The sequence below is a fragment of the Oryzias melastigma genome, linkage group LG4 (genome assembly GCF_002922805.2).
Source record: "Oryzias melastigma strain HK-1 linkage group LG4, ASM292280v2, whole genome shotgun sequence".
Classification (NCBI taxonomy): Eukaryota; Metazoa; Chordata; class Actinopteri; order Beloniformes; family Adrianichthyidae; genus Oryzias; species Oryzias melastigma.
Window position 1 is genome coordinate 8,262,787 of NC_050515.1, and position 24,619 is coordinate 8,287,405.

At 36.3% G+C, this 24,619-nt stretch overlaps 1 protein-coding gene across 6 annotated transcripts in view; it reads right to left on the minus strand.

Moving 5' to 3' along the window:
• usp13 (ubiquitin specific peptidase 13) overlaps positions 1 to 24,619 on the minus strand; it is a 41,637-nt gene that overhangs the window by 11,427 nt on the left and 5,591 nt on the right. Inside the window, exons 4-17 of one of the 6 annotated variants that reach the window (XM_024278761.2) lie at positions 18,668 to 18,789; positions 18,174 to 18,316; positions 14,679 to 14,863; positions 14,265 to 14,362; positions 13,994 to 14,184; positions 13,689 to 13,760; positions 10,806 to 10,878; positions 8,348 to 8,470; positions 7,076 to 7,229; positions 6,579 to 6,753; positions 6,413 to 6,501; positions 6,029 to 6,151; positions 3,037 to 3,060; positions 2,531 to 2,674 (exon numbers count right to left, since the gene is read on the minus strand). In XM_024278761.2, coding sequence (XP_024134529.1) covers positions 2,531 to 2,674; positions 3,037 to 3,060; positions 6,029 to 6,151; positions 6,413 to 6,501; positions 6,579 to 6,753; positions 7,076 to 7,229; positions 8,348 to 8,470; positions 10,806 to 10,878; positions 13,689 to 13,760; positions 13,994 to 14,184; positions 14,265 to 14,362; positions 14,679 to 14,863; positions 18,174 to 18,316; positions 18,668 to 18,789 — 1,716 coding nt within the window. Of the gene's footprint in view, positions 1 to 2,530; positions 2,675 to 3,036; positions 3,061 to 6,028; positions 6,152 to 6,412; positions 6,502 to 6,578; positions 6,754 to 7,075; positions 7,230 to 8,347; positions 8,474 to 10,772; positions 10,879 to 13,688; positions 13,761 to 13,993; positions 14,185 to 14,264; positions 14,363 to 14,678; positions 14,864 to 18,173; positions 18,317 to 18,667; positions 18,790 to 24,619 lie in introns of all 6 variants that reach the window. The other 5 variants (XM_024278760.2, XM_024278759.2, XM_024278758.2 and 2 more) reach the window with 5 other exon arrangements.

The following is a 24,619-nucleotide window of genomic DNA, read 5'->3' on the forward strand; positions in this document are numbered from 1 at the left end:
AATCAATCAAATAAAATATACATTTTGGAATAAAATACAACTTTATTGATTTGTTGTAGTTAAAACAACCTATACCACTGCTTTGATTATATCTTTTCATTTATAAGGGCCTAACTGAGGGCAGCCTGAACTCTATATGAACATTTTGACTTGGCTTTTAGTTCAGCTGGGAATCCATTATAATTATACCGCTCCTTTCTTCCAGGAATAATGTCTTGAGGACCATGAAACCTTTAAAATGAGGTTATTATGATTATAGTGGAATTAAATAAAAATGTTAAATGACAGTGAAAATAGCAGTTATTAATAATGTGATGGCTTTTTAATTTACATTGAAATTGTTCTTTCAGTTTCTTTTCATTTTATTCTATTCATGTCTGCTGCTCTGCCGTGTGTGACAAATGTCGACTTCTTTTTATAACATTTTCCGCCTTATCTGTCATCTTATTAGTGATCCCTTTGTGAATATAAAAAGTAAAAGCATTAATAAATGTCCACATTTTTTTGTCAAAATAAAAGCTTGAAAAATCTCTGAAAAAGTAAAGATAAGGAGGCTGATTTGAACAGAATGATACTACCGTACAGGAATACCTCCTTATTCGCGTGGGTTGGGGACCGGAGGCCTCCGCCAATAAGCGGAATCCGCGAATATGGAGAACCCTCTACCCCATAAGACATTTATCAACACAATAAGCCGAATAAGGGTTATTAATATACTTGTAAGATCCATTTACATCTAAAGTTGGACTTTTGCCTGTTTTAATTAGCTGCTTACAAGCTAAACAAATATATTAACAGTCTTGTGTTTTCCAGCACCTTATCTAAAGTGTTACCGAACTATTTTGTCAATGTATTACCTCCATCTAAAAGCAAGTCTACTTATTTAATACCTATTCTTTGTAAAAGGTATTAAAGGAAACCAAAGTGGCAGGAGCAAAAGCTCCAGGCGAACAGCTCCACTGCGGAGAGGCTCTCAGAGATTTCATGCAAGTTCCCACAAAGTTTCCGTTTCATTGAGATGTGCAAAGATTAATACCAGCAGTCAACAATAGAAAACAAAGTCTGACAATTTCAACAACCCCATATACTGGGAGAATATACGATTGGACACAGCTCTCACTTCATATTACCTTTGTGCTTAAAAAGGTCCCCCAATAAATAAAGTCGCTCATGCCACTTTGTGTTGTGCAATCACCACACTTTGGAGTTAGCTTACAGTTTTAGAACTAAACCTGCTTTTTTTTTTTTCTCCATTCTATGAGGAGAACTCTGGTTTCTTCTTAACATTTAATTAAAACCTGCTCTTTAACACAGTAGGTGAAAATATTTTTGCTTTTAATCTAATTCAAAAATACAAAGTGACACAACTATAAAGCTCTAACTCCCTTTCAAGTAATTAATCAGTAACATAAACATTATATGGGTGGGTGATATAAATTCACTAGTTCTAAATCCTTTTATAAGCAATTCATTAAAACTCTTTTTTTTCTTTAATGGAGTCATTATGTCACGTACTATATGTATGGGTGTCAATTTATGATTAAAAGTAATCATCCAAAGTTTTTATATATTTATGCATAGAAATATATTACTTTTGTTTGTCTTATTTACTAATATTTGCTTTGATTGCTTGAAATAAATCAATTCTGAATGCTTCTAGTAAAGCTTTTCTTCTATAAAAAAAATATACCAATTTACATCAAGCTGTTATATTTATTGTTCCTTATTTCAAGTGATTTTATTGTCGAAACAATAAAAGAAATAATCCGACTCCCTCCTGCTCTTGCAGCTTCTTATTAGAACAAACCAGACTCTGTGTTTGTAAGAACTTTATCTGTGTTTATGTTTTAGATTTTAATTTATTGTCAATACAAAATACTGCAAAACAAAAAAGTGCAGAAACCAACAGTGAGATTATTTACAGTTTTTGCAGATTTATGATTTGATGATAGGTGAAAATATTTAGTTGACATAATTGTATGGTGGGATGCAGAAAGGGGGATTTGTGTGTTTTTGTGGAATCCCAAGGCATTTAAGTATAAGCGGAAAAAGTTTTAAAATATGTGATTTAAAGATTTTTTTTTTAATATTTATTTATTTTATATATTTACTTGCTTTAAAGTATTTTAAAATGATCTGGTTGACCTAACAAGACATTAACTGCTCAGAAAGATGAGGCAAAGTAAATTCAAATAGCTGAAAATTTAAGAAGAAATTAAAAAAAAAAAGCATGGAATGACACTCTTGTAGAATTAAAGGAGAGATTTGACCAATTTTATTGGAAAATGTCAGCAAGAAAAGTATCCGAGTTAAAAATATAAAATTCTGTGTGAAATATAGGAAGACGTCATGAAAATCAGACATGTTGATTGTTTCAAAATGAAATAAACGTTTCTTTAAACACAACTTTAATACTTATAACTAGTGTATTTCACATATGGATCAATTAAACGGGAATGTCATTTCTTAGAACTCTAAAACAGAGTCAGATTAAGGGACTCTTGTGCTCTGTGAGGCGACGCTGTCTTACCAGGCTCTTCCATGTGTGCTATGATCCAGTTAAAAGCCATTTCAGGTCCCATGTTTCCTGTGTAGTACACCGCCTTCCTGCAGGCCTCCAGTGGAAAGCCCATCTCCGCCAGCTGCATCACCGCCGTCTCATCTATCTCTGGAGCTGGGGACGGGACAAAGCCACATCAACAGCTAAATATACACTCACTGATTCAACACTACCTCAACTTAAACAAGCAAACAGATTTGGGAAGACTCTCTCTCTGGGACTCATTACACAAAGAGACCAGAGGAAAATTAGCCTGAGGGCAGCATCTTCACAGAGGAATGATTTATCAGGGAGGAAAAAAAAAGGGCTGGCTAAAATAAGCAGGAAAAAGTTTAGAAGAACGGAACAGATGCAGCACCTGCTCAGGTAGTCAGAGGTTTAGCCTAATAGCATTCATCATTACAGTCTGGAGTCGAAAATACATTGTGCAAGGTTGTAACTTAAAGATCGTGGATTAAGTGGGATAAGATACTCACAGTCTGAAGAGCTCATCGAGTTTTCTGAAAGAAGAGAAGGAGAAAAAAGTGTCAGAGGTGACAGTGAAAGCACCACTGTGTCTTCATCTGCTCATTTATCGCCATGCCTCAGGGAAAACACCACCCAGGTCACTTCCTCAGGTGTATAAAATACTGGAGGCTGTTATGTAACCACGGATACACGTGTACCATCACGACTTTGAAGGCTGTTAGGATCTCTACAGCGAGGACGAGTGTGTATCCCCGCTAACAAACTCAGCATGAAGCGAACCGGGGGAGCAGCACTCAAGCTTGATGAAAATATCCCAAACTCTTGCCTTGTACTACTTTCTAAATTGGCAAAAGTCTCTTCAAGGCTGCTTCCAAAAATGGGCACAAGTCAATTGTCAAAAAAAAACCTCTGATCTCAACTTCAAATCATCCCACTGGCAAAAAAAAGCTCTCACTCAACATGGACAACACTCTGACTGCAAAGACTCGATTTATTTTCTGCCTTCATGGAGAGAACAACATGTTCTGAAAAATGGCTAAGTGGTGGCTCCCATCTTTTGTGCGAGTAATGTCTCAGATCCTTTTATCTGCACCCAGTTTAAGGAAATTAGTTAGTCAGCTCCACATTATGTAATTTTAGGTAATTTATTTAAAAGAAAGTAAAAAATAAATAAATATCCAAGTTGAAAAAGACAAATTATAATCTTACTTAAATCTGAAAGGATGAGAGGAAGTCAAAGTCTTAAAAAAAGGTGTGTGGAATAAGTTAATAATATAGTATAAAAAAAACAAAACCATTGAGGTGATGCAAGTAAACACATGTGAGGCATCGAAGCCTTTTAGAGACAAAAGGATGACCAGTGAGTCATCAGAGTTGGTGCCAGATGGGGGGTAACCGGCCAATAAGTGATTTAGAACCACGTGAAATAAATGTGAAACAACTAAATCAAGTCATTTTCCTCCGAGGGGTTTCATTTCACAGTTTGATCTGCATCATCTGAACAGATAGAGATGCTTTAACCTCATGTTAATTGAAACAGAAGCAGTAGATTAAAATTCACCAACCACTGTGACTGGAAATAAAAAAAACAAAAAACATTGTACTTTTGCATGGAATTTAACTGATATGTTTATACAGATTAGCTTCAGCCCTACAGAAATGTGCAGCCACTGACTGTAAGTTACAGTCACAAATTTGCAGATATTGTGTAAGTAAAAATTTCCTTTTGTGCCTTTCAAAATAGTTTTCCCTTGAGAGTGCAGTCATTTTTTAAAAATAAAGGAGGAACATTATAATTTAAGAGATAATTGAACTATGCAGAGCAAGAACAAATGTAAATGGAAATGTCCTTCCTTGTTTTTGGAACAAAACTTTGGAATAAAGATCTTAAATTAGTTAATACTCTTAAAAAAAATTAGGTTACAGATAAAAAGTAAAAAAAAAAGGTAAATACTAGTTAAATTAGATTTTTATTGGTAAATATGTACGCATCTGTAATATATTTATGTGTGTATATATATATTTTGTTTATATGTGAATGAATGAAAATGTATTTGGTAAAATTTTTGTTTTTTTATGTTTGTGGAATATTTGTCTACTTGATGTTAAGATTTGTTTTTGTGTAAACGGTATCTTTTGGATGGGCTTTGATAAGAGTGATAATTACGCCCATTCCTGCTGATTAAAGGTTGAGAAACGTGAAATATTTACAACCAACCAAATAAACGTCTGGACTCCCAGCTTCAAGTTTCAAACTGTTGGCACTTCCAGGAATTAAAATGAACGCCATCCATACATTACTACCAATTTCAATTCCCAATGGCAATCACTCTCACCAATCAGGAGTGAGCTTGTTAGAAGTCCGGATCTCTACCACTCTGAAAACACGTTTAGGAGAAACTTTTCAAAAGTTGTATGAGGGAACCAGCAGGCACCACATACTTTTATTGAGGCATTTGATTGGTCAACTTAATAACTTGTGATAAAGAAAAAAATATATATAATTCGCAAGAAAATGTTGAAAATAAGATTTCAGAGCGAGAATGATTATTACGACAAATGGTAACCAAATAAGTCTATGGGATTTAGTCCTCTTGGAGGCAGCAGTTACTTCCTGTTTGGAATTCTATTGAGGAGGAGTCACTCAGTCCAGTTCTCATATACATTCAACCCAAGAATTTTAAGTGGCTGCTGCAATTAAAATTGCATTCTCTGAGTTTCTAAGATAGCGCACATGGTACATACCGTTCAGTCCGGAGGCTTTGTTGTTGCCCTTAACTATTTAAAAGCAACGATTTTAGCGTGTGGAGCTCTTCTGAGGATGTTGTCATCAATATGAAAAATTTAGATGACTAAATGTAGCGAACGTAACAAAGAAAACTAAAGATGTAGCTGCAAATTTAAGTTAAAGAAGGGTTTATAGCACCAGAAATAAATCTATATTCGTTAATATTTCTTTTCAACACCAAAGCAGCATTCAAAAGCTTCTCATGAAATCATTATGACTTATTAGGCTTAGCATCACTATGAGCACAACAGCGTTTTTATTTGGTTGAGGCTGACTCCATCCAACATCCCCTCACAGGGGAACCCGGGGTACTTTAAACACAGTGTCGTATTAAAGACAATTTCACGGATGAATTGACTCTCAGAAATATTTCACACCTGCTGAGAAGAATCTGCAGCAACTCAACATCTCAATATTTCATTTTTTCAAAAGGGACATATTTGGGAAAACTGAAGCGCGGGGGCTCGGGGGAAATGTTGCCCTTTCGCCATGACAACAAAGCTGAACTATGAATAATGGAGAGATAAAATAAGTAAATAGGAAGCCCTGTTTTACATTTGTTCAAATATTGCCACTGAAGGGCCAGTCAGTCATGGGAGAATCGGTGATAAAAATAGAAGAATTTAGCAAAAGAAAGAAGGAAATTTAAAAAAATAAAATAAAAGATTAGGAAAACCGGATAAATTCGGGCATTTTGTGTGTAGTAGTTGCACCTCTGGTGTCTTCAGGGAGAACTATGGGAGGCATGAGATCCGGCAGCTCCTCCTCGTTCGCCTGCAGCCCTGTGGCTCGAAGCCGGCTCAGATCCAAGAAGTCTGGAACGTCGATGGTTAAATCTGCACAACAGAAAACACATCTTTTTGAAAACAAACATTAAAAAACACTCAATTAATAATAATAATTAATTTTTATAATAATTGAAAGAATTCTAAAAATTACTGTCGAGATGAAGCCAGCGGTTGAATGGCGTGACTGCAACCGCTGGCTTCATCTGGACAGTAATTTACTCTGGATTTGCTTTTAAGAGTCCAATAGTGACCTCTGCTGGACATTTTTAGCAACTGCAGACATCTCAATCACATCCCAAAATTAGTTACCAAGCTTCTTCGGCACCCAGTCAACTCCAAATGTGAATTTCTTGATCTGCACAATCAGATATTCTGGGAAAGAAGCAAAACGGGACGTCCTGCACAAACAAACAAATGAAAAATACGTTTAATCCAACTAATTTTTAAAGAAATAAGTGAATACATTTGGGCTTACTTGACTCCAGCTGATTTGGCCTGCAGCGCTGAGCTCCAGAAGTCCGGGACATTTTCTGGTTCTGTGAAGGCCTGTAAGCAGGCGGTGAAAGGGATCCGCGCCCGAACTGGTTCCGGAGGAGTGCCCATGTTCTCCTCGGCTTCTTTTCGCTTGGCCTCGAATGCCAGCAGCTCCTCTGATGTATAAAAAAAATGGTTATAAATTGAAGCCTCCTCAAAAACTGGCATGTTGGTAATTATTTATGTTATTAAACCAGCCGAGGCTTCATCCTACAGCAGCTCAAAGCGATTATGCTCGCTCCTTCAGCTGTATTTGTAGTCAACCCAAGAAAATAATGAGCCAGGCTGACAGCTCTGGTTCACACTTCAATTAATTATCAACACATGACTGAACCATCTGCAACACTTGCGTTCAGAGCGATTCTACCGAAACAGCTCTCTCAGCTGTTATCTGAGCAGATGCACCGGTGCGGAGGTACAGTGTGTTTGCTCCTTCACCTCGATTGGTCGCCGCCTCGATGGGAGCCGGCAGCTGGATGCAGTAGTCGACTCGCTGGCTGTAGCGAACGCGGCGAGTCTGACAGCACTGGATCCGCTCCTCCACCAGGAAGCGGAAGCTGTCGCTGGGATTCTCCAAACCTGCGCTGTTCCTCTGCAGAAACAACACAGAACGGATTGTAAAGATTTTTTTTTTCCTGTTGTGTGTTCAGTCAAGCCACGATTCGATTCACACTTTTAAAGTCTCAATTTTGATTTTTTTCCTATTTTTTTCAACAAAGTAAATTAAAATTATTTTCAAAGTCAAAACAAAGTTGGAAAAAAAAAAAAAGGTCAAACTTCACTAAAACTATGATCACATATCCCATAATGCCACTGTGTGGTGACCTAAATTACCAACATTTTTAAAATAGAACAAAAAAAAAAGATTTCACGTTTTGCAAATTGTGAGAAAAATAATTTTCTTAATAGCACAACAAGCTAAGGATGTAATGATTCTTTGGGAATCAGTAAAAAAAAAACATGTTCATTGATGCAGAAAATTAAAAAATCAATTTGACAGCTTTCCATGCATGAGTGTGTGAAAAGTCAATGCAAACCCATGCACACCAGAATTCCAGGCCTTTGCGCACAAACAAAGAAAAAAGAAATCCTTGCTTTCTTTTTGAATGTACACATTTCCTTTTGTCTCATGTTTTATCTCTGAAACTAGAAACTATTTACCTCATTTTTTGTGATTTTCTTTTTCTAGTAAAACAATTGGCAAAATTTCTTCTTGCAGTTTCATCTCGCATTTAACTTGCAAAAAATATCTGCAAAATAATAATGTGGGGTTGCACTAAATACATGGATATTAAGCATTTCCACAAAAAACAATTTAATGATAAGTTAAAATGGCAGTGTAAGGTGGTAATAAGGGTTAAGGAACAATATGTCTCTTTTACCATGGAGGCATAAATTTAAAAAAAGTTAGCAAAAGTGAAAATAAGAGTTTAAAAATGTTTACATCTAGCATATTTTCTTTTATTTTGTTTAATAAAGTCCTAGTATGTTAATAACTTTCTGATTTTCAATTTAAACAATGTTGAAAAAGAAAGTGGTTTACATTGTTTTTTTTCCTATTTTTTATTATTTTGTTTGAATTTTTTGTTTATATCATTTCAGAATCAAATTCTGTAAAAAGTTATTTTATGAAAATTTCATGTGACAAAAGAAGTTGACTTTTCTGTGGTTCGGTTCATGAGGATTTTGAGATTCTGCAGCTCCACTCACCTCCACCAGGTTGATGACATGCAGGAGGAACTCCTGGGCGTCTTGTTGTCGGTTAGAGGAAAACTCCGGGTGTCCTCTGCTCACCAGAGCTTTGAACATTCGAGGAGAGATGCCTCTCTGCTGCTGCTGGAATAACAGATTAGACTTCAGCCTCAGAAGGAGACCACCAGTCAAGCTACACCAACTGCTCTCCCAGTATGTTATCCAAAACACTGTGTCAAGCTTTGCACTGTATGCAAAAGAGCTAACATGTCTATTTATGATTAATATCTGAATTAGTCACGAGTGTATGTGAATTTTGTAATTTTTTCCTATCATTTTTATGAGTTTAGCATATGTCAAAAGATGGATAACTCTGTCCTGCTTTGTATTAATTTTGCTTTGATTGATTGCTTAAAATAAACGGTTTCTAAATCCAAATTTAGATTTACACAGCAGCTCATGCTAGTTTTGTTATAGATCCTTTTACATCACAATCCACACCTTTTTAAGTTTATCACATGAGTTTAAGGGACTAAAATAATACTAATAGGGATGATTGTATGGGAACCACTAAGATAAGATAGTTCATCCTTTAATTTTCATTTAGCCACGAAAGGAAGGTTGATCAGCGGTACAGTTTTTAGTAATGGAACACAGTTTAACTAAAACTATTGTTAGCTTATTAAGGAAAAGAGAGAAAGTGAAAATACATTTAAGTTTTCCAACTTTTAACAGGCGAATGAGCTCTCTTGAGAATCTACAAAAAAGATTCATGTTATAAAAGTAAAATATAAATTAGGGGTGTCGAATTATTACAGTAATTGTAATTAATCATTTTTTTCCAACACAATTAATCTCAATTTTAATCTATAACTATTGTCAATTATAAAAATGGCTCAATTGTTTAGATACATGAATGATTGACTTAAACTCATCTGAAAAAGTGTCTTTCATTGCTCTCAGTGCTTGTCTTGGAGTCGCTGCTGTGATGTCATCAATGTGCGACTTTGTAGTTCTGAACAGAACTAACCCCAAAACAGACAAACTTTTATCTGTAATGTAACAGATAATGCTTGACTACAAGGTGTTCATTGTCATAAATGAATGTGGTAAGTGGAGGGCTGATGTCATTGGACAGTAAACTGTGGAATTAAGTTTTTTTTATTAAATGTATTATGATAACAATAAAACTTTGTGGTCCATATTTTTGGATTTCTACGAAAAGTTATGTTTTTTATTAATTTTTCTTTAATTGATTGAAACTGAAGAAAATATGCCTTGTGGTATAAAAATGAAGGTTGGAAAACTTCATAAAGCCATTTCTTTTTTCTGTATTTTGATCTTTTACTGCACCAGAATGTCACAAATGTCACGAATTTAAAGGAAAATACCTCAAAATAGATTGGATCAAAAATAGATGAAATAATTACGGGTTAACTAATGCACAAATAATTAAATTTATACCATGGTCTGGGTGAATACTCGATTCTGATTGGCTGCTGGGTGTGCATTAAAAACTGATATACCACGGTGATAAACCACACCTAAAAAAGAAGTTCCGGTCACACAGACCAAACGTTCGATATCACTGTGCAGGCTTCTTTAAAACACTGTTTCCTTCATTGTGTGGACAAAACAAGCAGTAATGGATGAACTTTCTCTCTGAACTGATGCTTTATTTAACTTATTGTAGCGACCAACATTTATATTCCTCTCCTTTAGTAAGGTAAATTAATATTGACAAATTGGTTATTCTCCTTCTAATAAAACACCACTCGACATGAAAGGTGTAGTCTTCTGTTTCACCACAAGAGGGAGTTTCTCATTTTAGAGCAGCTCAGAAGAACGAACCTGCTGTGAAATGAAACACAGACAGAAGCTGAAAATGTTCTAGCTGCTCACTGAAGGATTAACGTCAGAAAAAGAAGAAAAATATCCTAATTTGTCCGGGTCTTTCTTTCAAAACAGCGACACTTTACCGCTGCAGCTGAGGTCTGTAACGGCTTCAGGCTTCATGCCGTGTTCAATGTTACCGTGACAACAAACCGCATCACGGATCAAATAGTCCGCTCTTGGTGAAAAAATGAGCTAAACCAAAGAAATAACAAGAATAAAGTACTAAATATTGATTAAATGTTTATTTATTTTGTAAAGACCATGGTATAAGCGGGATAATACCCTCCGAAGAGTGCATTATGAGAAATTAACGCACTTCACGGAGGCAACCGTCCTCCGCTTCGCGTCGGACGGTTTAGGCCTCCGCGTCGTGCGTTAATTTCTCATAACGCACACTTCGTCGGGTATTATCCCTTACATATAACAGCACTAAATAAAGTAAACTTTTTTAATCCTCATGGGGTAAAGGAAAAACCTAAAAGAAGAGATTCTGCCTCCTTTTCAAATTCTGCAGTCATTTTGGACCCGATATGAAAGCTGGACATACCCCATTTAATACCTTGTGTTCTTCTTTCATCACCTGTTCAATGAGCTCAGATTTCATGGGTGGTTTGGAGTACTGGCCTGAGAGCAGTCCGTGTCCCAGTTTAGCCCTGTTGGATGAAAACACACCAGGAAAACATTCATGAGACACTTTAGCTTTACGTTATCCTGCGTTAATTGGTTAGAATTCACATCTTAATGGAATAACTTAATCATTCTGGTTGTTAATCTTCAAAAACAAACATACATAATAGAAATTACAGAGAAAAAATGTTTTATGTCACAGATCAATAAAGAAAACAGTTCTAACATAGAAGGAATACATGGATCAAAGCATCCAAATGTTTCAAAACAAATAGAGTACATTTATTAGATATTTTTCCACTAAATCTTAATCTTTAATTTTTTTTTTATGCACAGAAATTAGAAAGAATTTTAAAAAAAGTTTTAAGGGAACTGAAAACATGTTAGATGTAAAAGCAGATCTTTTGAAAATCCCAGAAGGTTAGAATTTTGCACAAGGAATAAAAAAAAATTTTTGATCGATAGATCCTAAAATCTGTAAAAATTAAAAAAATCCTGCTTGCTTCCTACAAGACTTTTTGAATGTTTCACTCTGTTACCTCCCATAAACCGCGATAATGTTCCTGCTGTAAATAACTAGGTAAGAAAAGCATAAATTTAGAGTTTATCTCCACTATTTTAAGTGTTTTTCAAGCAACTTTGATTTACAAAAACTTTTTCGAACTCTTAGAATTACAGGATTCAATTTCACTTTATTTTTATGTTCCTAAACCACAAGAACTATAATGGTGATAATTAATAAAACAGCCTATTTTTTATTAGTGGTGTGTATCGGCAAGAGTCTGGCAATACGATATGTATGGCGATATGCATCTTACGATACGATGCGATACACATCACATTATATCTTAAGATTGAACCAGAACATTTTTTACAATTTTTCTAAAGAGTATGACTTAATAAAAATCATGTTGCTTTTTTTGGGGGGAATAAAAAAAATGAAAAGAACAGTCAGTATTGTCTGATTTCCATAACAAAATGTTCCTTAAACAAATATTTATTTTAAACAAAATAAAGAAAAAAACATTGAATGAATACTTTAACCAATAAGATTCTAAAAGTATGATTGAGGACATAAAGAGTTGTTTATTTTCAGCATTGCTAAATGTAACTTTTTAAAAGTTGAGGAGCGTAAACGAACTTGAACAGGTGCTTAAAAAATAAAAAGCCAATTCTTTAAAAAATAATTTCAGCTTTATTTAAATTACAGTCTGCACTGTAGCTCAGTTTTCTCAGACGTGGAAGTAAATACGGATTTCACCATCGCCACGACACATTGGTCTTTTTTCAGAGAAATGTACACGTAACTCTGATCAATCAGGTCGCTGAATTAGAATCTATTGCTGTGAAGTTCATCAGAACTTTCACTCACTTTGGAACTAGATTTAATCATAAATAACTAATTAAATATCGTCTTGTCAACATTTTAAATTGACACAAATAGCGCCAAGTAAAATATCACAATATATCACTGAATTAATTTCCTTCTACACTATTATTTTTGTTATTTGGTTTAATTTCTTGTAGTTTCAGAAAGTCATCTTATGAAAAAATTTAAATAAAATTTCTAAATCTGGTTAAATGTAAACTAACATCATAACACGCAAATGCTAGTCTATGCAGTTCACTAAAAAAATGTCTGGCGTTTAACCCTTTAACTGCCTCTTAAACCAAATTGTAGGGCACATTTAGAAAACATGTTTTTAAAAATATTGATTGTGGGTATTAATCCCCAAGGTACATTCTTTTTTCCCCAAAAGTTGAAGTAAAAATATGTTTTTTTTTCTGTTTTCTAACTGGTGCACACCAGATACTAACAGGAAAAAAATTTATTTTACTTTAATTTTTAGAAAAAAACTTTTTTTTTTTTTGCAGTCACTATCTGGTGTGCAGCAGTTACTAACCAGAACATATTTATTTCTAAAAACATTCTTTTTTCCCCAAAACTTGAAGTAAAAATATGTTTTTTTTTGTGTTTTCTAATTGGTGCACACCAGATAGTAACCGGGAAAAAAAATAATTTTACTTTAATTTTAAGAAAAAAACTTATTTTTTGTAGTTACTATCTGGTGCGCACCAGTTACTAACCAGAACATTTTTATTTCTAAAAATTGAAGTTAAAAAAATGTCTGGATAGTAATTGGTGTGCACCAGATAGTAACTTTTACAGAACACCTGTGTATTTTCAGAAAAAAAAAAATCACATCAATTATCTCTCTTTTTTTTTTATAAACTTTTCAGTGGGAATAATAAAACAAATAAAAAAAACACTTTTTAATTTTTTTCTTTTCTTTTTGGGGTAAAGGGTTAAACCCTGAAAAAAGAAAAAAAAGGAACAAAAGTCACAATAAAACAACAATAAATCTAAAAACTTTTATACGAGTTATAAAAATACAAAAAAAAAAAAAAACATTTCACTGCTTAACTCCCTTTGGCTCACTAGCATCACTTTCCAAAGTAAAAACATCATGTTTAGAAAAAAAGAAGCAGACAAACATTTACTTCTGAGCTTCAACCTCCATGAAAACCTACAGAAGGAATCAACATGTTTGTCTGGCTGCGTGCCCCAGAATATGACCCAACCACACAGCTGCTGTGTGCTGGCGCTGACCCACAGCACCTGACTGAAGCGTTGCAACATGTTAGCTTAGATGACAAATCCACACCACAATTTTTCCATCAGAGAAGATAAAAAACAAACCAACAATCAACTATTATTAATTCTTAATATTAGTCAACTTGAAAGATTTGATCCCACTATTTAACGGTGACATAAATGTGTTCAGATTGCAGATTTAAGCGGTAGCTGGGGAAACCCCTTCAAGGTGTCACTTACATCTGTGTCGCAAAGTCCTGGGTGGGGTCGAGGGGCGAATAGTCAAATATCCTCTGAAGATTACCCACAAACCTAGTAATCAAACACAAACCAGATAAAATACATAAAAGACAGAAAAGCAGCAAAAACTGTAATTTATGTGATTCTACATGTTTTAATGTAGGAAAGAGCTGCATCTTTATAAAACATGTAGTGTAATCAACATGCATATTGTTCATTTAAAATTGTAAATGAAAAAAATCTGAATTTAAAGACATATTTTTACTCAAAATAGATCAAATCTCATCATCGTGTTGGACACTCACATCCTCTGAAAGTCAGGGATGCTGAAGAGAACCTGCATCACTGTGCCCAGGTAGCAGCTGTTTCCTAGGTTCTTGATGCCCGTGTACCCAGAACCGTACACCAGCTTCAACTTCATCCCCGACTCCTGGATCACCTCCCATTCACTGACCCGCAACCGGGAAGTGTTTTCTGTGTGGTGTCCATTCTCTGTCTGAGAAGAGAACGACAGGAAAAACTACAACTCTGCAGGAGGATCTTTATCCAAACGTTTTGAACAGAAAATCTTCTTACTCTTTTCTGCATTTGTAGCATGTCTATTCCAAAGTGTGATAAGTGCTCTGATATATGTGGGTCCAAAACGGCTTCTTCCTCCTCAAACGAATAGACATCTGAAATCAAAACAGACATTTTGCAGGTTTCACAAGAATACTTTCAAAGCAAGTCAGCAAATTCAAAAGAATGTTATATAAGATTTTTTCTTTAAGTGTATGAAGAAAAAAAATATTCAGATTTTTTTTCTATCAATAAATATCTCCAATAAATCTGTCATTTAAAAATATGTCTGCATGTAACATCGAATTTCCTATAATTAAAGGCAAAAAAAGCCCTTTTTTAAAATGATTTTTTTTTTTTACAAAGATTTAAAAGCTGATTTGTCTAAGAAAAAAAAAAGCTTCTGTGTCCTCGTAGCAGCTGATGTGAGACCTGCTCCGTCCGGGGTGATGGTGTCCAGTTTGACTGCCAGCGGGAAGTTGGTTTCTTTGTAGTGCTCCAGAGCATGGCCGTTGCCCCCGCTCCCATCAAAGAACCACTTCCCACACAGAACCGCTCCGTCTTTCAGGTTGAGCCACAGGTTTTCCCTCATCTCGCATTTCTGACACTTCCAGCCACTGATGGACCAAAAAGGGAAAAAAAGCACAGACTTGAGAAGGTAGCTCTGAAATTTATTCATTTTTGACTGAGCGTTTTTGATTTTATACTCACAAAACCAAATTTTAACTTAAACTCAGCTGTATTGAAGTACTAAAGTCCTTTTATTTTAAAGTGTTTTTATTATGTACTCTGTAGACAAAATAATTAAAAATTATGGCAATCCAGGGGTCTGCACCTTTTAACTGTAAAAGAGGCTTGTTTTCTACTGATCAAAACTTAAAATCTTACTTTGATTCTGCTGTGCATTCATTACAATGTATTTTCTAATAATTAATATGAATTATGTTTCTTTTGTGGCATGAATAAAACCAGAAATATAAAAAGAAGTATTTTCTCAACATGTGAAATTATTTTTTTAGGTTTGAAAGAAGCTCATATGATTTCCTTTCAAAATAAAAGACGCCTTGTTCCAGACAGGATCCTTCAAGTGCAGCTCTGGACAGCATAAGATAATATGTGCTTTAAACTAATAAAGGATCGGATTTTTTACCAAAGTTTTGATTAGTATTTGTGTTTTCTGGAGAAAATATAGAGCAAACAAGACCTTTTCAAGTCAGCTGGAATGTAAAAACTTTTACATGGTTTATCTTTGAGGAGCACTTCAGCCATAAATGTATAAATAATCAAAAGTAAATAAATGCTAGTTTAGTAACTCTTACTGTAATACTATTATTTTATTTTTATTTAGCCTAAGAGCCACAAGTGGGTCCGTAGATGAAGGTTGATCTAGTCCAGGGGTCGGCAACCCAATGTGATGAAAGAGCCACTTTGGACCAATACAATAAAAAACAAATATGTAAGGAGCCGCATAATTTGAAACGGCTTATAAAAGTCTTACACTGTAAGTAACACGTGGAAAATGTGTCATTTATATGATTATATAAACGATTATTTTTCCTGCTGGATTATTTTTCCTGCTGCGTGTCTTTGCGTCATATAAGTTTCAGTGTCTTTGTGTCATATAAGTTTCAGTGTCTTTGTGTCATATAAGTTTCATTTTGAGCCTCGTGACAAGTTGGTGAGACATTTCAGCGTCAAACTATCTGACAAAAGCAGAGTAGCCTCAAAAACGAACATCTGAGCTATTATTTTGACATCCCTCAATGACATAACGAGGGGGGGTCCTGATCAGTCTCTCCCTCATTCTCACTCCAGGTGCAGAAAGAATTCAAACATAACAGGACAAAATCATAAATGTTCAACAAATGTTCAACAGTCAGACAACAAAACACATTGAGGAAAACACAAACTTAAATCCAATTCCAGTCAGACAGGCAAAAGAATGGGTAACCTACAATTCCTTGCGCTGCCAGACAGACAGCAAGCCTGAGCGTGCCTGAGACCATCACTACAATATGAATGAATTACCGTTTGTTTCATTGCTTTGATGAAATTAAAGAAATGCAATAAAGAAATACGATTTTTGATGTTATTTTATTTAGAGGATTTGAAAAAAAACACAAAAATGTAACGCGCACCTTTAAGGTGCTTCCACACTGGCCGCGTCAATCAACACTTTCAATGAAGAGTCAGTATAAGCGCGTGCATACCTAAATTCCTGCCCTCCAAGTCTGGAGCGCGCGTGAGTCTTATAGTCAGACATTTAAAAGGACAGAGTTGTGAAAACAAAAGTCTTCAGAAAGATTTGGGGGATTTTCAACACTTTTACTTTCGGTTCTCCCTGTTGTAGATGCAGATGAGCGCTAATGAACAGTAAAAATACAATAGAAGGAGAATCTCCTCCCCGCCACGCACCGCACGCGGCCGGTGGATGAGACCTGCACATCGCCGCGCTCAGCAGGTGGTATCCACACCGGAGCAGCGCGGTCACGCACGCAGTGGCGGGGAGGAGATTCTTCTTCTATTCTTCTTCTACTGTTCATTAGCGCTCATCTCATCTTGGTGTCATATTAACCTGACCGGACACAAACCGTAATGATTCATTTCTCCTTCGTGATCACGTTTGGTACTTCTGTGCTTTGAAGCAGACTCCGCCCACAAGCAGCTCCCGCGCTGAATCTTCAATCCGGTTCAAGATTTCCACGCACAGTTACAGCTCTGAGCTGCCGCGACTGTGCGTGGAAATCTTGAACCGGATTGAAGATTCAGCGCGCTCAATGCGTGCCGATTTGTACGTGGAGCTCGTGACCCGACTTCAAAACCCGCGTAGCAACGTGCGCTCACGTGCGCTCCAGACGCACGGGCAGGAATTCTGCTGTGCGCTGACTCAGACGGCGTGGAAGCATCTACACTCATCTCACAACAACTGGAAAACGTAAAGGATGTTTGTGTCATGTTTGTCCTCCTACAGAAATCGTATTAAAACAAAAATATTGTGGCAGCCTGACTGTTAATTTAGAAATAGTTCCTTGTTAGTGGGTGGAGTTAGTGTCTGTTCTTGTGTTGCATTATGGGACTTGAGTGTTTTACCGGCACCATGAGTGAGAGTGGTGTGTGTATGAGTGAGGGTCCTCACAGTGTCGGCTGTTCTGTGGTTCTGTGCTGTAAAATAAAAGGTGATCAAAATGTTGACACCATCTGATTAGCATGACCTGTATGTGCGCTTCTTACTCCAAGCACTTGGGTTCGTGCAATGTATTGGATACGAGTTATCTCTGGCAGCAAAGCTGCCAGTCATCTACTTGGTTCTGCTCCCACCCAAATCGCTACAATATATTTCCTTCTAAAATTTCTTACTATTATCAAACATTTTTGTAAGAGCGCCAATGAGCCGCAAGGGGGCGCTCAAAGAGCCGCATGCGGCTCCGGAGCCGCAGGTTGCCGACCCCCGATCTAGTCCTACTTCTACACTGCGCACTAAAACACAAGTACAGATACATGTATACTTGCAGTAATCACATATATAACTACCATATCTGCAATATTTACTTTTTTACAAAACTTTTTTAATTGCAACAAATGTCTCTAATATTTTTTCTTTAAAAAGAACTTAATAAAGATTGCTTTTCCCTCCAGAAAATTGTACCAAACCTCCAAAATAAAAGCAATGTGCATGTTTCAATCAATTAGTGTCTTTTGAGAAAAACAGTATTTATGTTTATAGAAACATAAAAAAAGGTTGAAAATTACGTTTCACCTGCATTCCAGCAGAACTTCACTGTCTAATCACGGATTCATGATTATTTTATTCTGAAATTATTTAACTTTTGTGAAGTTTGTCTTAAACATTACTTTTTCTCAGTCCTTTTTTGTCATTTGTAGAAGACGCAGAAGTTTCTGGTTTTATAGAAACTAGAATGGTCTTACCTGGGTGGGATCCGAACCCCGTTATCCAGCTGTCTAAGGCTTCGGGCGTGTCTGGAGACCTGGATCTCCTCCTCCCAGGACTCGGGCTCCTGCTTCTTGTAAGCTGACGGCGCGTTGAGAACTGCATCACAGGCAATCGTCACCTAGGTGGACATGGACAAAAAAATAAATACATAAAAGAGGTGCGTGCACAGTTTTGCTGTGATTTCTCTATAAAACGAAAGGTGTGATTCTACTTAAACAGTGCAAAAAAAGGAAAATACCCATGCAAAATTATTTAAACTACAGTTTCTGTTGTTTCATGCAAAAAAACAGTTTCTGTTGTTTCATGCAAAAAAAAAGAAAATAATAATACATCAAAGCTAAGATCTAAGCACAAAACAGTTGAGCAGCAGCTCTCTTAGCTCCTGACCAGCCTGTTCTGTGGACAGTAAGCCACTTCATGCACCGTCTTCATCTGCATGCACAAAAACGTGTCGCCGGGACTCACTGACCAGAGCGGGTAACTCCTCAATGTTTGGTAAAGGGATCTCGAAGTGGTCTGGAAAAATGACGAGCTTGGCCTCATCCTCATATTCAAAGTCCTCACCATTAAAATCTCGGTTAAGCTCTAGATCTTTAAAGGAGGAAAAACAAAACCACATATCAACCGTAGAACACAAACTCGTGATACAAAATCACTGCTGATGCATACGTTTTCATGATTAGAGCTTCTTGTATGGATAGAAAATAGACTCACTTTGATTTGTTAGTGCGTAATTCTTGATTTGTAACTCATATAATACGTTTTATGGTTTATCCAAGGGTCCGGCACCACTTGCTATCTCTGTGACTGTGACTAGTTCTTGGGACAGACCCCCGTAGCCCTGAGGCTCCGTCAGGGGCGGGGTGGCATAGAGGAAGCAATCGGTTCTGGGAGATATTTTTATTTTTAAAAGGGGTAAAAATGCTTATTTAGAGTTATCTGTTAAAGCAAGTCAATATCAAGTTTCACCGGATATTATTTATTATCTAAGTTCAAAACGGCTGATAAGAAAACTCTGATGACCGAGCATTCTAGTGGTATTTAAACGCATCACTCCCACAAATTTGTGAGACGGGAAATAAGTCTTACGACTTATTTTTAAAGATTTGTGTCTGTAATTAGCTTCAAGCTGTTGTAATTTTAATTTGTGCATGTGTAACTTGTATTTTTATTTTACTTATGCACAAAAACTTTATATTTATATCAAGAATTATGCACGCACAAATACAAAGGTATGCTCAAATCAAGAATTCGGAGAAATCGGAGTCTATTTTCTCTCCATATTCTAGAAAGTTTCTTTTATTGGTTTGCTGTGTACATTTAACTACAAATATGTTTTAGAGTCATCAGAGATAGAGTGTGGAAATGTGTTTTCTTTAGGCATCTAAGTCATCACCTTCATTAGATCAGAACCGAACAGAAGATCTGGCCTCATCAGTTTGCCAAAAGAAGAGTCGTGACTCATCAGTGAATAGGACTTCCATTGAGTCATCCCTAACTGCTGCTCCTCAACCAACTGTGACCTATTTTAAATGTATACATCAACTCATCTCAGGTTGTAGAGGAGCATTCCTCATTTCTCTAAGTCAACGTCAGATTCTATTACAAACGTTGAATCATCTTCACTCCAGTTTGTTTTTCTTTACTTTACTCTTTTTCTTATTTAGAATAGATCTTTCTGTTTTCTGCCAAATAACTTCTGGTGGAAAAGGTGAACAATCATCATCATTCAAACTGTGATATCCCATAATTGTGACCTTTCTGATCTTTCCGCATTCTGAAACATTTCCTTTTTATTGTCTTTTTTTTTCTTTGTTGTGTTTTTTTAACTATATTTTAGTTTTTGAAATGTTGTTTTGATTTTTAATCTTTATTTGTTTTGTACTTCAGGGCCACCGTATATTTCCCCCCCAACGCTACTAAAAAATTTGTAAGGAAATGTCTTTCAAATCTTTTTAATTAAGAAAGCCGAGCGCTAGTTTGGCGTTAATTTAAATGTATTCAGTCAACCAACCTATTAGGACAAACATTTGCATATTTAGTCCTGTGAATCTATTTGTAATCTACATTTAATTCCCATTGGCTTTCTCTTTCAAGACAGAAATAACAGTATAAAAATCAATTCCAGGTCCCCTGCAATTACAGCTCAAACAGACCGGTAAAAACGTCCCAGACAGAGACAGGGATGAGCTGGCCAGTGATGTCTAGAGAAAAAACTGGCCCTTAGAGACAGAACCTGCCAACCCAATGCTATGAAGAAGTTGAGCAAACATTTGACAGCCAGAATGTTAAATAAAACTCTTTGTGTGCATGTTTTATTTAGTAAAAAGCAAACATTTGCAAATGTATGAATACATTTATACACAAAAACAAACACTTTTGCTTTTTCTGACCTTGACTGTATTTGAGAACTGGACTAAGTGGGCGCTCTCCACTTCTGTTCCAGACAGGAAGTAGAACATCTCTTCACAGAGCACAGAAGTTTACATTAAGATGTTAGTTTTGCTTTAGCACGGCTTTTTAAAGGTATAAAAACGGTTTTGTTATGTATTTTCTGAGCGCTGGCGGGAACGCTTTCCATATCTCACCATTTGGAGGACTAATTGTATTGGGGTAGGAAGAAGCCAGAGCGGTAGGGGAAAATGTGACGACTCAGAGGGACCAACCACTGCTCATCTGGCTCCAACATGGAGCCATCTACATGGCAAGAAAAACGGCGGCTAAATTGACTTCATTTGATTAGAGCCGCAAATAAATGATCACTTAAAAGGAAAATGTTGCTGTAACTTAGTTTAATGATTCTAATAAGTGTAATAATTGTATTATTTTAATTATTTTAATGATCATCTGTGTTATTCCTGTTTTATTTTTATCTTTGTTCTTGTTTTATGCGACTCCTGTAACCCTTTCTCTAAAGGCCTTACCTTTTGTCAGGCCACAGTAGAAAGTAAGGATTTTTTTTTCTATCTTGCCTGGATAAATAAAGGTTAAATATATTTTTAAAAATGGGTGACATCACCCTCTCTCGGTCCAATTCTCATATATAGTCAATTGTTCATTCTCACTGATAACTAAATAATCTAAATCTGACTAAAACTATGAAAAAAAAACTTCAGCTAAATTGTAATAATAATATTATTTAATAATAGCAAACTTATGTTGGCTGTAAAAGTCTAAACTTATCAATTGACTTGATAAATGATGAATGTGGATGTCAGTGTCTCTATTTATCAAACAAAATTCCCTAGTATTAGAATGTAGAACAATTTCGACCAAATAATTTACTTAAATATTAGACTAACTATATAAAACATTCCCAGACGGGGGCTGATGGGAAAGACTGCACAGCAGCTGACAGCTTAAGGCTCGGAACAGCACAAAAACAGGGACATCAATCACAGGAAGACACTGCTCCATCAGGCACCTGGCTCTCTGCGACCAGCGTCATCGCTGAATTAGACGAGTGTCAGCCTCGGCTGGACGCTGACAGCCGGTGGCAGCTGAGGGGCCGGTGACTGACAAGAGGCAGCCCCACGCGTAAACCAACCAGCCTCTCCCCAACCCCAAGAGGAGGTGGAGGGAGGGGGGTTGGCAAGGCTTTGATTTAGAACAGTTACCAACCACAGATACAAATATATGGGTTATATTTAGAGTACAGGAAGAGGAGAGGGTTCATCCTAGGAAATATCTGACACTTTTGGTAAAGGAGAGCCAGAGGAGCAGCTGACAGGAAGGAAACAATAACACAATGTAGAGAAGGAGTTCACCTGAAACTACTAGAAACTGTGAAAGCTGCAAGTGAGCTGCAACTGTTGTGTTTTCTATTCAATCACACACTTAAAGTTGTGTAATTACTGTGAAAGTTGACGCATTAACACACGTGGTTAATAAATAATAACTCATATTTATTAACCCCCTCAGGCGTCCTGCTGTGAGATCAACATAATAAAACTGTCTGAAATAAACTTTTAGGTTTTTTTTAATATTCTGTGATTTAGATTTTATTAAACGAGCACCGGCATTGAATTGTGGAAAGTCCCGCCTCCCGACGCCTCGAAGGGCAACAGTTTTAAAGAAGACACGCCCCCACCTGTGTAGATTCCAGCTGAGCTGATCTGAAATCCAGATGGATCAAACTTCTCCCAAAAACTTATTGGGAACATTTATGAGAAATAAAGAAAAAGCTGAAAAAAAACAGAATTCCAGGAAAAATGTAAAATACACAGCAGTGAGAAATTTTTAATTTTTGTGTAACTTTAACTTGGATTTAATTGTATTTTCATTCAAAAACATGTCGATTAGTTTGCTGACAATTTTATTCTTGTTGTTTTTGCTTTTTTTTAATAAAATTATAATTAAAACTTTCTTTTTTATGCTGTTAAAACAGTTTGTTAAACATTTTCGAGGTTTCCACAGCAAAATAAATCCAATTTTTCCAGATAGAATTTTCTGTTTTTGCATGACTTTATGTGTCGTGTGTGAATATGATATGGAAAAATGACAAAATAAAGATAGTGTAACATAGGAGAGGTTGTGCTTATTTAAAAAGATACCAAATAAGCAGTCAGGTTCCAAAGGGTTAAAAATAAATATTCTAAATTTACAATTTTGCATTTGATTTCATATTAGGATAATAAGTGGCTGGCAAATGCTCAAATAAAAAAATAGCAATTAATTGCAATTACTTTTTCAAGATTTGCGATTAATTAGTTAATATTTTTATCGATTCTCAGCCCTGTTAATAACACAATTAGCCAATTCTCCTATTTTGTCTCAATTTTTATCAATTATGTAAAAGTTCCTACTGATATCACTAATAACGAATGAGAAAAGACACTATTTTTTATAAATATTAACCCAAAAAATAAGACAATGATAAAGATATCCCCAAATGACAAACTCTGACCATGTCAATAGCAGGTATTTCCACCATTTGCTGCAGTGCTACAGCTTGACAGCAGCGTCTTATGCTCCTCACTCCTCATCATGATGTTCTGAGACGTTCCACTCTTCCACAAGTGCTACATTCAATCCTGTCAGGTCACTTGGAGGTGCAGTCCAATTATCCCGTCTCTGCTTCATCTACTACCAGACCTGCTCCATGAGGAGGAGGCACCATGAGGCACTCCCACTTCCTGAAGTCCAGCTGTGACAATCCTAGCACCATGTGGTGGAGCAGTATCCTCCATGAAGAGAAAGTTAGGGATAATGCCTTCCCAAACTGTTGTACTTCCTCCACCAAAGCAAACCCTTGGGACCATGATCACCTCGCCTTCCCCAGCAATGCTGATGACCATCATTTCTATGCAAGGTGACCCGATACTCATTAGTGAACAAGACCTAGACCATTGCTGCATTGTCGAGGTCACGTAGTCTTGTGTCCTGCAAATGTTCACAGCAGTGTCCTGGTGTCAACAATCATCAAAGTGTTGGAGTTGGTTGTGAAGAGTTTGTCTGGAAAGCCTCCACTTTAAGACTCACAAAGTTCACCTGCAACATCTAACTGCCCACTACCAACCTGAAGGTGCTATGACCAAGTGGCCCTGCTCATCTATGTGTTCACGGCTGTTTGAACCAAAAACTTGGAATCATTTACTAGTAAAATTCAGCTTTTTATACCCACAGAATGCTGAAATTGATTTTTTTTTCTTTAAAAATCTTTGGTTTTGGCTCCAATAAGTAATACACACAAAACATAGAGAGACCATAACATGGAAAACACAAAATGAGGTGTGTCCATCACCCCAATACCATAACATCCTGAAAATCTGTGAAGTGAAACATTGTATTTATCACACTCACTGAGTTTTGACAGGATCCCTAATTTATTGTAATGTATTTGCACTTTAGAAAGCATCTCCTTTAACCCTCTGCTTCAGTTCTTCCATCAGAGTGGTGACGGTGTACAGCTGGGTCTGGTCTTTGAAACCTTGCAGATTCAAAATCTCACTCCAACTATATTTATTTCTATTATAAAATAATTCCTAGGGATTAGGAAGCTTTTAGCCAAAATCAAAAAGTCTTTATCATTATTTTAAGACATAACTTTTGCATAGCGGCATTAGCTCTTTAGAAATACAATTCTGGGTTGTGGGCGGGACTGTTGATTCGGAGCAACCCGTCCCCGTCGCTGAGAGCTTATAGCTTCAAGCTAACTTTAGAGGTGCAAAAATAATAGTGAGCAATACTGGATCAATCCACTCGTACAGTTTTTAGCCAGATTGAGCTAGAATTGTAATTCGCTCCTGCACGTTTGAACTCTCATCATGTGTGGCGCTCCTAATTGTGAAGATGTGCGCCGGAGAAGAGACTTTGGTTCGCCCATTTCAGCAGCTGAATCATTAATCTGAGCTTTTTCAAGCATCCGGTTTTCTGATCCAATGCACTTTGAATTAATATATACCCAGAAATGCAGTTTTAA